The sequence below is a fragment of the Drosophila mojavensis genome, unplaced genomic scaffold (genome assembly GCF_018153725.1).
Source record: "Drosophila mojavensis isolate 15081-1352.22 unplaced genomic scaffold, ASM1815372v1 contig_136, whole genome shotgun sequence".
Lineage (NCBI taxonomy): Eukaryota > Metazoa > Arthropoda > Insecta > Diptera > Drosophilidae > Drosophila > Drosophila mojavensis.
Genome location: NW_025318667.1, coordinates 23,509,477 through 23,525,296, shown reverse-complemented (window position 1 = coordinate 23,525,296; position 15,820 = coordinate 23,509,477). Strand labels below are relative to the sequence as shown.

At 37.5% G+C, this 15,820-nt stretch overlaps 1 protein-coding gene across 2 annotated transcripts in view; it reads left to right on the top strand.

The window, feature by feature from the left end:
- LOC6584554 (rho GTPase-activating protein 26) overlaps positions 1-15,820 on the top strand; it is a 62,052-nt gene that overhangs the window by 39,825 nt on the left and 6,407 nt on the right. For both annotated transcript variants that reach the window (XM_002010173.4, XM_015161276.3), the window contains exons 2-3: positions 8,024-8,181; positions 8,278-8,451. In XM_002010173.4, coding sequence (XP_002010209.2) covers positions 8,024-8,181; positions 8,278-8,451 — 332 coding nt within the window. The remainder of the gene's footprint in view (positions 1-8,023; positions 8,182-8,277; positions 8,452-15,820) is intronic.

Here is a 15,820-nt window from a genome sequence, read left to right as displayed (position 1 = left end):
GCAAAAAAGAGTGAGAAAGAATGAAAGCCAGAGGGAAAGAGAGTGAGAGACAAATTGTCATAAATAAAGAGAAGGAGAGACATAAATAGACGGAGAAGAGACAGAGACTTAGAAATATAGAGAAATGGAGAAAGAGTGAGTGGGAGAGCTGCACATAGATATTGATAAAGAAAGATTGAGAGAAAAGCAGAGGCAGATGAGAGAGAGAGAGAGAGAGAGACAAAGAAATAGGACGACGCATAAAGACTTATATAAAGAGAAACAGAGAGAAGAAACGATATGTAGAATGAGAAGGACATATGTACAACGAGAAAGAGTTATATAGAGAGAAGGACAGGCAAAGGAAGAGTGAGATAAAGATAAAGCAATGCAAGTCATATAAAATAAAACAAAAACATAAATACATGAGCAAAAGAGAAAGAAATTTATAAATCTCGATTTGTGATCTTTAATTAAGCTTGAACTCAAAAGAGCCCAAAATGCAATTAGCTAAAGCACAAAGTGAACTGCAGAAGCCATATTTGCTGTATGATCGTTTCATAACTTATCTTAGCTTTAAATGTGTTAATAATATACATATATTATTGCATAATATATATTTGATGTATTTAGCAAACTGAACCTCAATATATCAAAAAGTCGATCATGTTTGCCCAGATATTTAATGGTTTTGTTTTTGTTTTTGATGTTTGCATATTAACAATGCAAATAATTTTGAATAATATGTTTGATAATGTGAATTGACTTTTGCAAAAGCGTGAACATCGATCAAAAGGAATTTTTTTTTTTTTTTTTTTTTTTTTGTTGCTTTTTGTTGTTTATGCTGCCTCGGCTAATTTTCACAGTTCCTTTTGCGGGTCCTGCTCCGTGGCTCATTCAGAGTTTCTGATTTATTTACCCGTACTTGTTCTTGTTGTTGTTGTTGATTATCATAATGATGATGGTGTTGTTGTTGTTGTTGCAGCAGCTCGTTGCGCGTGTTGTGCATTTTTCATAATCACTTTGGCAGCACGGCGACGCCCCTTTTTGCATTAAGGTACCGCTAAAGTATGATTTTTTCCCTGTTATATTTTTTTTAGGGTTCGCTCTCTTTTTTTCATAATTTTTTCATATTTTTCATATATATATATATTTTTTTATATGCATGCAATTGTTGTTGTTGCTGCTGTGAGCTGCATTGTGTGTCGCTCTGTTGTTGTGCGTGCGTGCGCCTGTATGCATGAGTATGTGTGTGAATGTGTGTGTGTGTGTTTGTGTGTATATTTGTGCATTCCATAAAACGCCGCGTGGCGTTTGACAAATGACAATGATGGTTGATGGTTGACGGTTGGTCTTGGCTGCCTCTGCAGAAAGTTGGACCCAGCCCCGAGGGCGGCTGCACTTTCGCAATGACTACGCAAAGACGGGTGAAACAGCAGAGGCAGCGGTAGAGGCAGAGGCAGAGGCAGAGGCAGAGGTAGAGGTAGGAGCAGAGGCAGCGGCAGAGTCAGCGGTAGAGACAGAGGCAGCGACTGCAGCACTGAATGGTGTTAAGAGCGTAGAGTCGAGCTAACGGTTTATCAGACGACAGCGACGAGGACGACAACAACAACAACAATTACAACGGCGGCAATGATGCAGCGATGCGTTAAGCAGCCGCAAAGCAGCAAAACAAACACAACAACAACAAGAATACACTAGTCTTAGCTGCTTCTTAAAGGGATACCCTGTAATCAGCTGGCTAGTGCACTCCCTCCGCCAGTGTACTTTGACTCATAGGCAAGCTCGTGCTGATTGTCGATCAACATATATGAATCACATCTATATATATGTATGTGCTTAGAGGCTGACTGATGCCTCAGAGTACAGGGTATTTGAGCAAGGCGAGGCAAACCAAAGAGCGAAAACAAATACAAAATCAAAAGCTTAAATAAAATGCACATAATGTACAGTAAATGCAACGGCAGTTGGTGTGCCATAGTCGACTTTAGCTATAACTTGGACTCTTCTGATAACATCGGTGACTTAGTTAATTAATCATATAAAGTAAATATAAATATATAACATAGCTGTGAGCACTTTGCGCGCATTTATTCTTTTCTTTTTTTAGTATTTCTATATATAGAAAATTTATATATATAATATTTACTTTTATATTATATGCACTATTGCATCTATGAAAATTATATATATGACGAACATCAGGGCTCTCTGTGTGTAACGAGCTATGATGAATCAGCACTGCAAATCTTAAAGATATTCGTTCAAGATGTGAAAGAGTATATGTGTTCTGTGTAGTTTTCATTTTACTGATATTAAAATAGAAGATCCTTCAAAGGATTGTCCAACAACTAAATCAAATCGCTAAAAACTCTGTCATCTAAAGTTTCAGAGCTACTACTATTCAGATGCCCTGTATTTTCCATAGATTTATACCTCTATATTATTTGTTCACATCTATTGAATGAAATGACAATATAATTGAAAATTTTTGCAAATTATGGGGACTTAATAAATAACTGTTTTGAGGCATTTGCATTTGAGTTGAGCAACAAGAGAATAATTTACTATTATTAATTTGTTTCATAACGGGGGGGAAAAAAAAAAAACAAAAACAAACAGAGAAAACTAATTACGGCCGTTAGAAATATGTTTTGCTTAATCAACTGATTATGCAAAAGGAATTGCAATTTTGTTTGCATTTGTTGCTGTTGATAAAAGCGTAACGATAATAATTGCATATGTATGTGTGTGCGTGTGTGTGTGTGTGTGTGTGTAGAGCGAGTGCTTATCATTGATTGCTTAATCGATTGTCATGTATTATTAAATTCATATATTATATATAATCTACCTATATATATTTACATGCATAACTCACAATGCTAACGAGCAATTGGGCTGCGATTTATTTACTCTGAAATTAATGGAACAGAAAAAAAACAAGTAAGAAGGCTCCAGTCGAGACTGCTCGACTAGGAGATACCCTGAACCCTCTAAGCTGATATTCTAATCATTCTGCACTTTTATGCAACATACATACACATGCATCCACACGCACGCATTAGCCTGCGCTCTGCTAACTGCGCAGTAAGCAGCGACTGCGCTTGGGCTGCGCTGCAGTGTGGGCAATATTATGAGAATTTATTTGTTGAATAATTTCTTTTGTAGACATAGGATCTTAATAAAACTTTCAGAGCGTATTCATATGGTGAAAATGTGTGTACACTCCAAAGCACAAGTCTCTAGTACTTTAAAGGCGTTTTTTACAAATTGGTGGCGAAAGGGGCGTGGTATCCAAAATCTGTAAACTACAAAATCTTTGTATCCATTAACTTTATATACAACGCAAATTTAAAGTGTTCAAATTAAGCTTAAAAAACAAAATCAATTTTTCGATTATTTTCGATAAAAATGTTATCGGATGATTTATCGAAAAAATAAAGCAAACTCTTACTGCGTATGGTACACACGAGTATGCATGCCAAATTTCAGCTCTCTAGCTCTTATAACTTCTGAGATCGACGCACTCATACGGACGGACGGACGGACGGACGGACGGACGGAGGGACGGACGGACGGACGGACGGACGGAGGGACGGACGGACGGACGGACGGACGGACAGACGGACAGGGCTATATCGACTCAGCTCATCGCGCTGATCAAGAATATATATACTTTGTGGGGTCTGCCACGCCTCCTTCTGCCCGTTACATACTTTTTCACAAAACCATTATACCCTGATTTCCCATTTTCAATGGGTTCAGGGTATAAAAAACACAGCATATAAAAAGATAAATAAATGCAGACATAAAATGAAAATTGCATTTATTCTGCACTGGGCGTGTGTGCTTAAATTAATAATTTCGCTTTATGAATTGTTTGTGTAATTTAAACTGAAATTATGCAATTAATCAAGCGTCAGCCAGAGCCGGCACAGAACTCAGCAGCAGCTTCTCTTTTCTCTGATGTCATAAAACGTTTCGAGCCGCGCTCAGCTCTTTGCTCTCAGCTCTCGCACAGAGCGCGGCTGGATCAAGCCGAAGCGTGCATCCACGCTCCACAAGTAAGACCAAATATGAACGATACATATGTAGGCCAGAGTAAGAGAAATGACCTTAGCCATGTCGAAAGATTTGTAACATGCCAAAAGCGAACAAAACAAAAGGAAATAAACACAAAAATACTAAGTAAGGAAAAAAGCAAGGTGTGAGCATAACGAATATGTAATACCCTTAGAAGATAGAGCATAGATATACTTGAGTGTAAAAGCTATAAAGCAGAGAGAGAGAGAGAGAGAGAGAAAAGAAAGAGAGAGCTGTTGGGAAACGAGGGAAGTGATCTTATATGGGATATTCGCCAACCTAACAAATTCTCGGAATATGTTATCAATTGAAAGATTAATATATAAATAAACAAATATTATGAATAATTGAAATTCAAATACCTACAAAGCTCTAGTCAAGTGATCCTCACTTATATACCATGAGTCCTCAAGGAAACTTCAAAGATTATCTCATTCCACTTGACATATATTTACATTAGGCACATATCTTCATATCTTATACCTAAAAGACTCATATGAGTGTCTGATTATTTTGTAATATTTATTCCGAAAATCTTGAAATTATTTCACACATTTTTCGGCCCATTAACAGTAAAGAACTTCGTGAAGAATATTTTGATCGCAGTTATATATGTATGTATATACATACATATATTCCACTATATGCATATACTGTCTATGCCAGCAGCTGAGTTGGCTCTCTTTTCGCTTGGACGTTACGTAGCTTAAGAGGAAATCGTGCATACTCTCTGCTAGTGGTATTATAACTCACAGAGACGGCAACGCCAACGCCGAAGCTGCGCATGCGCATTTGCTAAAGCTGAAAAACAGACGTGAAGGTTGCTTTCTTCGATGAGTTCTTTGCATCAGTATACCCTGTAATAATAAATGCATGGGCTCTATGCGTACAGCGTATAGGTGCAAATACACATGTATATTATACTATATATATATAAGTATGTGTATTTTTATTTAATATGAATATATAACTATTTGCAGCTATTTTCATGCAGTTCGACTGAGTTGAACGGCGAAGTTTAGTGATAAACACGATAGAAACGCCCCTCTTTGCGACACTCATGAAAGTTGAGTCAACAGCTTATGATTAATAAACTTAGATTTGTTATATATATATATATGTATGTATACATACATATATGAGGGTATTTTATGGCCGAGTTCTCGGCATAAACAATTTGGGTTTTTTCTCTTTGCCCAGAATCTTTCGCTGTTCATTTCTTGTTATTGCTGTCTGTATGTATAAGGCGTATATATATTTGTAGCATTTCGTATGGTTGGGTCTGCGCTTTTGGATACTGCGTATGCTAAAATCTGGATTCGTACTCTAAAGTTTGGCATCTGTGTGCGTGCGTGACCTATTTAAAGATTTTGAGCTTCTTTTAGCGTTGATTTTAATGCGTATTCAACTCGTTGAGGGGGAAAATACACATAAGTCTTAAACGAATATAGGTATAGTTTCTTATATCGGAAGTTTAATATTTATACATGTATGTATGTATATACTAATATCATATATAAAATAACACATTTAACATTTCTTTATTTATGAGCTTATAATAAACAATTTGTAATACATTTGCATTTACATGTTTATACACTAAAAACATATTAGACGAATGAGAATTAACATACATTTGCTAAACAATAAATTAACAAATTATAAAAAAAAAGTTTCATAAATCGTTATGAACACATTAAATATCCACATAGATCGCAATAAATTCTAGATAATCGCATTGATTAATGGCAATAAACTTTAATTTATAATCAAAAAATTCTCAAGCGAAATGCTTTGCATATATACCTATGTGTATAATACCCTTATGTTCATTTCTCTTATATTCCATTATTCTCTGATTTCCCCATTTCAATGGGTTAATTCTATTAGTATTACTATGTCTATAAGTCTGACTGGCCTAGCAACAAGAGAAGTTCTAATGTCCTAGGGGCGTGGCGAGTGAGAAAAACTTTATCTGAGACCGTCTTAAAGTTGGAATTAATAAATTCTCTATAGATAAACATCTATAATTGTTGCAGAACAGGAAAATTCGATCATTCCAACAATATAGAGTTTTTGAATACATTGAACGATTATATATAATTTATTGATGATTTAGTCATAACTCTATTATAATTGCTATAAAAAGGAAGCATTTATCTTTAACTTTATAGATACTTATATTAGTATTTATGAGAGATATCAGGTTTCAGCAAAATACTTAACTATCTTTCAACTATCATTCACTAAATAATTAAGCATATACTTATTTTTTTATGTATATATATAATTTATTTGTTTACTAACGATATTTCTAGTAATTTTTTTTATTAAATTTATAGTCTTTCAAAGCTTTCAATTTGTGTGTTGACCTTGAATTGAGCTGCATTTGAGACTAGATAATAGCAGAACTACAGGGCATAACTAACAATGTAATATATAGATGTCTAAGATTAATCGACGACAAATTGAAGAATCGAGATGTGAAAACGATACGAAAATGTTCATTATTATAATCGTGGTTATAATAATAATGCTAATAAATATGCATGAAAAATGTTTCGCTAGGCTCCGACGCAACGTGAAATGGTTTTTTGATTTCTTGTTGTTTTTGTTTATCGTAAATGTTCCGAGCGATAAAACTTTCACCTACAAATCAGATACTAAACGAATTTCGTATATGATGAGGGAGAAAAAGAAGAAGCAGAAAAAAAACACCAAAGAAAGTTTAGAAGTTTTTAATCGTCAGAAGCAACAATTCAAGACAAAGAAAGATGGAAAGAAAGAAAGAGTGAGGGACAGCGGGAGAACGAGAGTGAGATAGAACAATAAGAGAGGTTAAAGAAGAAGAAGAAGAAGAGCGAAGAAACAGCAGCTATTCTGAGCTGAGGCGGCCCACTCATTTGGTTTATGGCTTATTAAACTTTTTTTTATGGTTTTTAATCAAAAGACAAGCTATTAAAAAATTGTATGCCCATCAAAAGCTGACAGGGGCTAACACATATCCGAACTGCCCGATCCCATATAGTTGTAAGTCTCACAGATTTTTAATGGCTTACTGGGCGGCTTATCAGCGTGCCTGATTGGCCATTGACATCGCAGATCTGGTGATGATACTTGGAGGCGACGGACTCATCAAACCAATCGAAGATCATTCCTTCTATATGTGTATGTGTCGGAATTGGAATTGGAATATGAATCTGAATCTGAATCTGAAGCCGTGACTGCGTGACGTTTTAATGGCCATTGTCACACTCTAAGCGTTTAATGCTGCACATCCTGCATAATCTGCTGTGAGTGATGAGAAAAGAAAGTTTGCCAATAATAGCGATGCGAAAAGAAATGGCTAATTAATGCGAGTGAAAGTGGGCAGCGAAATAATGGCCAGGAGTCTGTGTAATGAGGATGGCAAAACAACAAATTTAATGCGTAAGCGAACAAAAAAAAAAAAAAAAATGAATAAAGAAAAATGATGAAAACAAAATAATAATAATAATCAGTGAAGTGAATGCAATAAAGTCCATATGATGTTAATCAATATTGATACGGATATAGATGTAGAGGTGACTGGAGATGAGGATTTAGATGCAGATAGATGTGAATGAAAGTAGTGATATAGTTATACTGTATAGATACAAGAAAGAAGATAGGAGATAGATAGGAGATAGGAGGTAGGAGGTAGGAGATAGGAGATAGAAGATAGGAGATAAGAGATAAGAGCTAGGAGATAGGAGATAGGTGATAGGAGATTGGAGGTAGGAGATAGGAGATAGGAGATAGGAGATAGGAGATAGGAGATAGGAGATAAGAGATAGAAAATAGAAAATAGGATATACATTGAGATAGAGATTAATAAAGTGAAATTGACTTAGACATAGAAAAAGATATACATACATATTTACATATTAATTATAACAACTATTTGTAGCTTCTCTAACCTGGTGATTTCTTACTGTTGCAGTGCTTTCCACACGAATGAAACAGTTGGCCATTCTGTTAAACGATTTCAACTTTGAGTGCATCGGCACTGCTCAGACCGACGATGAGAACGTCATCTGTGAGAGCTTAAAGCGCTTCGGTGCGATTATTGGCACCATCGAGGATGAACGCGAGAAAATGGTGGGTGCTACAACATTATATACTATACACATAGCATACCATATTATGTACTCTACATATATCACATATTCATTATATGCATTTCACAATTTGCAGCTAACTCTTGCGGATAAACATATTATTGAATCGCTGGAGGATTTTCGCAAGAAACAAATCGGCGGTGTCAAGGAGAACAAAAAGAAGTTTGACAAGAAGACGGAGAAGTTCTGTCAGTCACAGGAGCGCTTCCTCAACATGTCAACCAAAAAGCCAGAGAACACGATACAAGAGGTGAGAGTCGCCCAAAGTCATAAAATTCTCCAATTTCGTTCACAGCAATCGTAGACAAATTTCATCCAATTGCTTTGAAACTTTGCGCTGTACGAAAATGCCAACAGCCAAACAAATAGAATTCGTCTACACTTTTATCCTAGCGTCCTGTGTGCCTCAGTGTCTGTATTCGGTACACGCCCTGATCCAACTGCAATTGCACCACCGCCCACCCCTCGAGAGTCCCCAAAGCCCCAACAGTTTTTCGTTGGTTCCACTACTTACACAATGCATATACATAGAAGAGGAAGAAGAGTTTTATTAGCGCAAAAAAAAAAGTGGCAAAGTTCCATGACCTACGTCAAATTGCATCAATATAACGTACAGTAGACACTGGTAGATGAGAGACAAGAAAAACTACGAACTTTGTTGAAATGTAGAGTAAAGTAGAATATGAATTACGGAACTTGATATTTGTACGATATATTTTAATATATATTATACAAATAGTATAAAGTTTCAAAAAATTTAAATGTAAATATAGAATATATAGATTGTAAATCTGTATTTTAAACTTCTCTAAAATAGAATTTTTGCTGGAGAATGAGTAAAAATTCAGTAGAGAAGCCTTTCTAATATTACTGGTTTTCAAATGGGTTTCACTCTATATAGGTAGATTAGTATTATTATTAATAATACTAAATATTATAGTATATTCTGAACAAAGTTCTTCTAAACCAAGTGAAAATGAATTCATTTTCAGACGGAGTTTCCATTTTGAAATAGAGATTTGTTTCTTCACTTTTTTTTTTTTTTTTTTTGCTGTATTCTATCACTAATATCGACTTTTTCGCTTGTCACCAATTCTTTGTGGCTGGCTTAGCCAGTCTTCACTGTGTGCATCGCCTAGGAATTCGTATACACAATGTGGCATGCAATCGTTGCATTTGCTGCTATTTACTCTGCGTTCGCTGCTGCCTCTGGACTTTTGTGGTTGCTCTGGCTGTCAAGTTTAACTGGCACAGTATATAATGTGTTATTCTCTGCTCCTCTATATGTGTTTGTTGAGGGTGGTCGTTGGCTCGTTGGCTCGTTGCTACAGCAGCTATATAGTAAAGCTCTTCTTCTTTTTTTTTTTTTTTGTTGTTGGCCAAATGTTGCCCATTTCCGCATCGCACTCTAGCCCCTGCCGCCTGATCCTGGCCGTAATAACTATTGCATATTGCCATGGCCAGACATGCGCGCACCGAGCTCCCATTTTGTGGCCAGCACGTTTCCGGTCATGCATTTTAAAATCTTTATGTATATAGTGCAAACACATTTTATGAACTTTAAGTAAGAGCATAGAAAACATCCAACTGGAAATCAGTTAAGTAAATGTTGAACGCTTTCGGCCAAGTCAAATAATATTGAAGGTATTTTCTTGACAGCTGGATTTGATTTTCTAGAGAGTAGTATGCATATAAGATGAGCTTTGAGCCAAGTACATTGACAGTTGACATGTAGAAAGAAAATTTCAAATAAAAAGGAATCAAAAGATAACTTTTACAATTTACCTTTCCATGCATTTTCGTTGCTAAGCTAAAAAATCCTTAAAATGCAACTGGGATGCTCAACGAAAAGTCATTGACCCAAAATCTGTGGAGTTGACCTGTAGAACATTTTTTGATTGAGGTCAATGAACTTGGACAGTGGGCCGTGTGGCTGGACAGTCACAAAAATCAATTCGTGAACCGTTTGGACCACTCTGTACGCAGGCAGCGCTTTTGACCTATTCAATGAGTGCGGCCAAAAAGTACACAGTTACCCATTCTTTTTGTTGCATTTGCTTTTGCTTTTGCTTTTGCTTCTCTTGCAATGAGTGCGGCCAATGTAAACAGGCTGCGGTGGGTGGGCCCCCGGTGAGCTATGTAAACGAAACGATGATGCATTGGGAGCCGACGTGTGGCCAACGCAGCGACGGAACTCAGCTGATGCATCATCATAGCCTGAGCCATTGGCAGCTTTTTGATTGCATATGAATCTAATTGGCACGCGTTCCTAGGAAAGACCAGCCAGCTGCAATTTCCAATTGGGTCAGCTATTATTTTGTTGTTGTTGTTGGTTTTATTTATTTGCAATGGAATGGAATTTACTGGAGGCTTTCCATTTTTATTATAAATATGTGTGTTTCCAGTACTGAAATTGTAAATATTTGCAGATTATTTGGAAGATTTTAGTAATTGAGATTTGGGGCAGTTTGATAACTAAATTTGATTCAATTGGGCTCAACTTTGATAGAACTAGAATTATAGAAATGGCAGCGTGGTATCTTCTAGTCGTGCACGCCCAACTGGAGCACTATGATTTTTTATACTTTATAAATAAGTCGAATGAAGCTGAGCTAAGTCCTCTAAGTCCTTCCAAATCAGATTTATTTACTTTATATACATATATACTCCAGGGTCAGTTTATTTCTAAATGCTCATCAAAGCACACTCCGGAATGTCACAGCTATAAATGGCTTTATCAATAATGCAGGCGAACAATGTTTATCGATTCGAAATTAGTTGAAAATGTCGTTAAGCGTTGAGGTGGTTAACTGCCTGGATGGCTGAAAGCGATTTGAGCCACTTACTGAATTCAATCAAGCCACAATTTGTGAGCAACCTGAACAGCGGCTGCAGTGTTGCAAGTGTGGCGCGAGTGGGTGGTCTTCGATTGGCTAAAGGGGCGGTGCAGCCGCTGCGGCCGCCAGTGGCTAAATATTGATTTTTGATGCTTTGGCATGCGTGTCACGTAGCCCTCGTCGTCGCCGTCTCTGTCGCGTGGCTCTAAGCCGGCCAGCCAATGGGCATGTGTACCTGCCTTTGATATCCTGGCATTTTCAAACATTTTCCGCTTCACACCCTTGCGACGCGTCGGTTTCCATGCTGGCTAACCAAGCCGGCAGTCAGCCAGACAATCAGCCGGCCGGTCGGCCTTGTTGCTTGACTGTTTAACTGTTCTCTGTTGTCTGTTGTCTAATGTCTGTCGTTTGTCGTTTGTCGTTTGTCGTCTGCATAAGCACCACAATTTCGTTATCAGTCACGCCTCGTTGTCATTGTTGCAACACCAAACACACACACACACACACACAGCCCGTTTAAACGTCTGTCTACTATAGCTCTGCCCCTTTAAGCTGTGATATTTTCTGCTTTACTTTATATATTTTTCGCTTAAATTTTTTTACGTTCCAAAGTTTGCTAAGGCGCTTTCCCAGCGTCTCCCAGCTGGGCTTAGCATGTAAAGCCTATTAGGGTCTACAGACCGAGCCCAGCAGCAGCGGGCGGAGGCAGCAGGAAGCAGGAAGCAGCAGCAGCTACAAGAGCTTAACAAATTATGCTTATTCCTTCTACTTCTTATGAACAAATTTATAAAAGTTTATTATTTGGTGTTAGTGGATGTTGCTTTTTACAAACGAGTGCATTTATCTTTATACTTTTATTATGTATAAATATGTAATATATATGCATATATAATATCTGTACCTGTACGTATAAATATGTTTTGAGAACAAAAGGCTTAGACTAAGAAAACTTCGCTGTCAACTATTTGCTGTATGAATGAGTTTTGGCTATATTATGATCCAATAATATATTATAGGAAGTCCAATGTTATGAAGATTCAAATTTATGTTAATATATTGTCAAGATCTATACAAATTAATGTCCTCTGCACAAATGTAAGCTTTATTATTCGAGGTAAGAACTTCATGTTCTGAGACCTTCATATTCTAAGATCTTCCATCTACAATCTAAAACCATATCTTATAATGCACAAATTCTGGTCTCACAATATATAATCATATCATTGATCTATATATATTATACAGTATATCCCCATTTTACTGCCAAGTATTTTTTTTTTTGTAATCGATTTTCAGATAGTTTTCCAGCCAAATATTTCACTTGGCTTTGCATTTTTGCATTTGCATTTTCCTCAAGCAACTGTACCTTAGAGTTTGTTTCTCCCACAAGTTTCTACGACACTGGCTCAACCCCCAAAATGGCGCGACTGACATCCGTCCCCCCACACCACAGCGACCTCCCCCCTCGTTAAGGTAATGCGTTGCCCGTTGGATGCTGTGCCTTATCAAAATTTTACTATTGCAGTTTTTCGACACGAACTGTTTCGGTTAGCAGGGTGTGAAAAGTCGCCTTGATTGGACTGGTCTGGGGTCTGGGTTCTGGCTACTTCGAGGGGTTGTTGAACGCCATTTGGGTAGAAGAATGAAAATCTTGTTTGCTGCTGCAGGTGCAGGCACATTTTCTTGGGCAATTTCCGCTTTGCTAACTGCGCAAACTGAAAGGAAATTGATGGAAAAAAGGAAAAGCGTTAAGCATTTGCTTTAAGCCGACATTTATGCTACTGCTGCTGCTGCCCACGCAGCATCCTGCTGGAAAATGTCAGAATTTTGGCATTGGGCGCGGGCGCTCGCTAATTTCAAGACACACGGCAATAAATTCTGCAACGAAGATACCGTTAACGTGCGGGCCTGCCGGCCTGCCTGCCTGTGTGGGCGTAGATGTAACTGTAACAGTATCTGCCACAATAGATGCTGTCGTCTATATTTAGTTACGGCCACGTTTGCCGGCCGCCAAATGTGGGCGAAAGGTTCAGACAGTAGCAAAATGTTTTTTGTTTGTGTTTTGGCCCACGCAAAAATGCCAAAACGCCGATGGCTTTCCGAGGGAATCCCACACGCACACGGACACACACACTTGCATACCTAGAGTCTAATATACCTGACCATATACATATATACACATATATTTGTATTTATGTTTCAATGAGCTTTAAAGCATAAATGCGGCTTTGGCTATGAAGCTTTGCTTGTTATCGATATTGTTTGTAAAGCATATATCGATATGCATAAAATATCTGGTTTATGCAAATTTTGCATAAAAATATTTTAAATGTAGCCTAGTTAATATTTCAATTTGCAACTGAAAATTGAATTTTTACAAAATTTTACCAAAATATATCGATAACACAAACCAGCACAGCAATCGATAGTTGTTAGGCAAAGCTTTCGTGTGCTTTGCTAAACCAGAGCAAACGTGCGTGCGAGCAGGAGAGAGCGCAGTAGTGAGAGAGAGTCGAATATAAGGAGAGTGAGAGGGAGAGAAGACGCGCACAGCACATTGTGCTGAAAAGTATGCTACGTTGAGTGTGTGCAGCCATTGTGTGTGAGTGTGTGTGTGCGTGTGTGAGTGTGTGTGCGTGTGTGTGTGTGTGTGTGCGTGCGTGTGTGAGTGTGTGTGTTTATTATTGTTGACACAAACGACCCTTAAATGTCGTTTGTTGCAGTTACTACGACATGTGGCAACAGCAGCAACAACAACAGCGACAACAACAACTGTAGCATGCAATTTGCCACTTGTCCAAGCTGCCAACAAGTGCAAAAAGGTTTTCATTATTGTTTTTGTTTTGGTTATTTGCGCTTTTCATTGTGCTAATTCGATTGCTCGAACAGAGGGGCATACCTAGATCAGGCTATATATATATATATATATATATATATATATATATGTGTGTGCGTATGTATGTGTATATGTTGCTTATGTGTATGCATATAGAGCTATTTCTAGAAAGGTATATCTTTGCAGCTCCTAACACCATTTCCTGATTGAAAATCAACCCAAAGCAATGAAAGTGCAGTTGATAGAGAAGTAGATACCCATTGCTATATAACAGTTAGATGAAAATATATAGATATATTAATATATACATTTTTATTATTTTTTTTTTTTACTTTAGCATTTAAAATTTACAGAAACTATAAATAATATATAAAGTCGAACCGCCTCTTAGAACCTACTCAGAATCATAGCACTGTATATTAAAATCAGATCATCTATATATGTAAATTGAAGACCGACTATAACTATGTAAGAAGTTCAGAAATCATATATAAATATATAGTCAATTATTTTCATTCAAATTGAAATACTGACATAAAAAATTGCTTATATTAGAATAGAAAATCCTGTAGATCAAAATTAGTATAATCTCGCAGATTTTAGTTAGCTGCTTTAAAAATGAGAATGTAAAAAGTTCCGATATATATTAATATATACGTCTATGTGCGTATACCCGATTCGGAACTGAACCAATACAGTTGGGCAGCAAAAGAAGCTAGAGAAAGCGCAGGCGCTCTCCCACGCACTGGAGGCCACAGCTGGAGCTGCTCGTGGAGATGCTCGGTGGAGCTGGTCGTGGAGCTTGAAGCTCGAAGCTCGAAGCTCGCTGCTGTTGCTGTTGCTGTTTGGGTTTGTGTTTGTGTTGGTTTTGTGGAGCTGTTGTTGTTTTGGCCTGTTACGCTGTGGCCGATTTTGTTTTTGTTTTTAGGCTTGTGTTTTTTGTTTTTTTTTTGGCAATCCAATGCGAATTGCCCTGCTAAAATAACAACAAATTCGCGCAGGATTTTCATGTGCGCGCCACACGCTCAGCTTCCATTGTGTGCGTAAGTGTGTGAGTGTGCGTGAGTATGCGTGAGTGTGCGTGTGCGTGTGGCAAGAATGCGTATAGCAAGCAAAAAAAAAAAAAAAAAACTAAAAACTAAATTAAATCGACACGCAGCAGCAGCAGCAGCAGCAGCGCCAATCAACCAATCAACCAGCTCGCTCAGCTAGCAGCAAGAAAAACACCAAAACACGTACTCCAAGTTTAAATTATATTAAAATTTATAAAATTGATATTGATGCAAAGCAAAAGTAAATAAATGCGAGAGCCAACGCGACGTGGGCGTCGAGCTCGCCGTGCGAACGCCTGAAAGCATGCTAAATGAAAAGGGGAAAACGGAAAAAGAAGAAGCAGCAGCAACAATAGTAGCAGCAGCTTAACAAACATTTTTCGCAAAAAAAAATCAACAAAAACAATAACAAGTGCTCAAAGGCGTTTCCCTAGCTGTCGCTGTGTGTGTGTGCGTGTGCGTGTGTGTGGCTTAACAAATTTTGCAGTGCTGCGTATCAATTTGATTTGTATTTCTAATTAATAATTCACTACAATTTCAATGTAATCTATGCAAAAGCGATATATATATATATATATATATATATATATATAGTATACTATATATATTCCGTATATAGTATATATTCCGTATATATGCCAGCTGCAAAGCTGCGCAGCTCGCAGAACTTTCAGCTGCTGCTGCTGCACCAAGTTCCAAATTGAGCTGATAAAATGCAGTGCGCGGCAGCCGTTTGTATTTGTGGTAAGTGTCTCAGCTAATCCCGCAAATGTGCCCAATTTAATAATAAAAGCCTTGGGCAAGTCTGTGCGTGTGTGCGTGCGTGCGTGTGCGTGTGGCCACTAACAGGTGTTTGTATGCAAGCGCATTTGTCCACACAAATCAAATGGAATG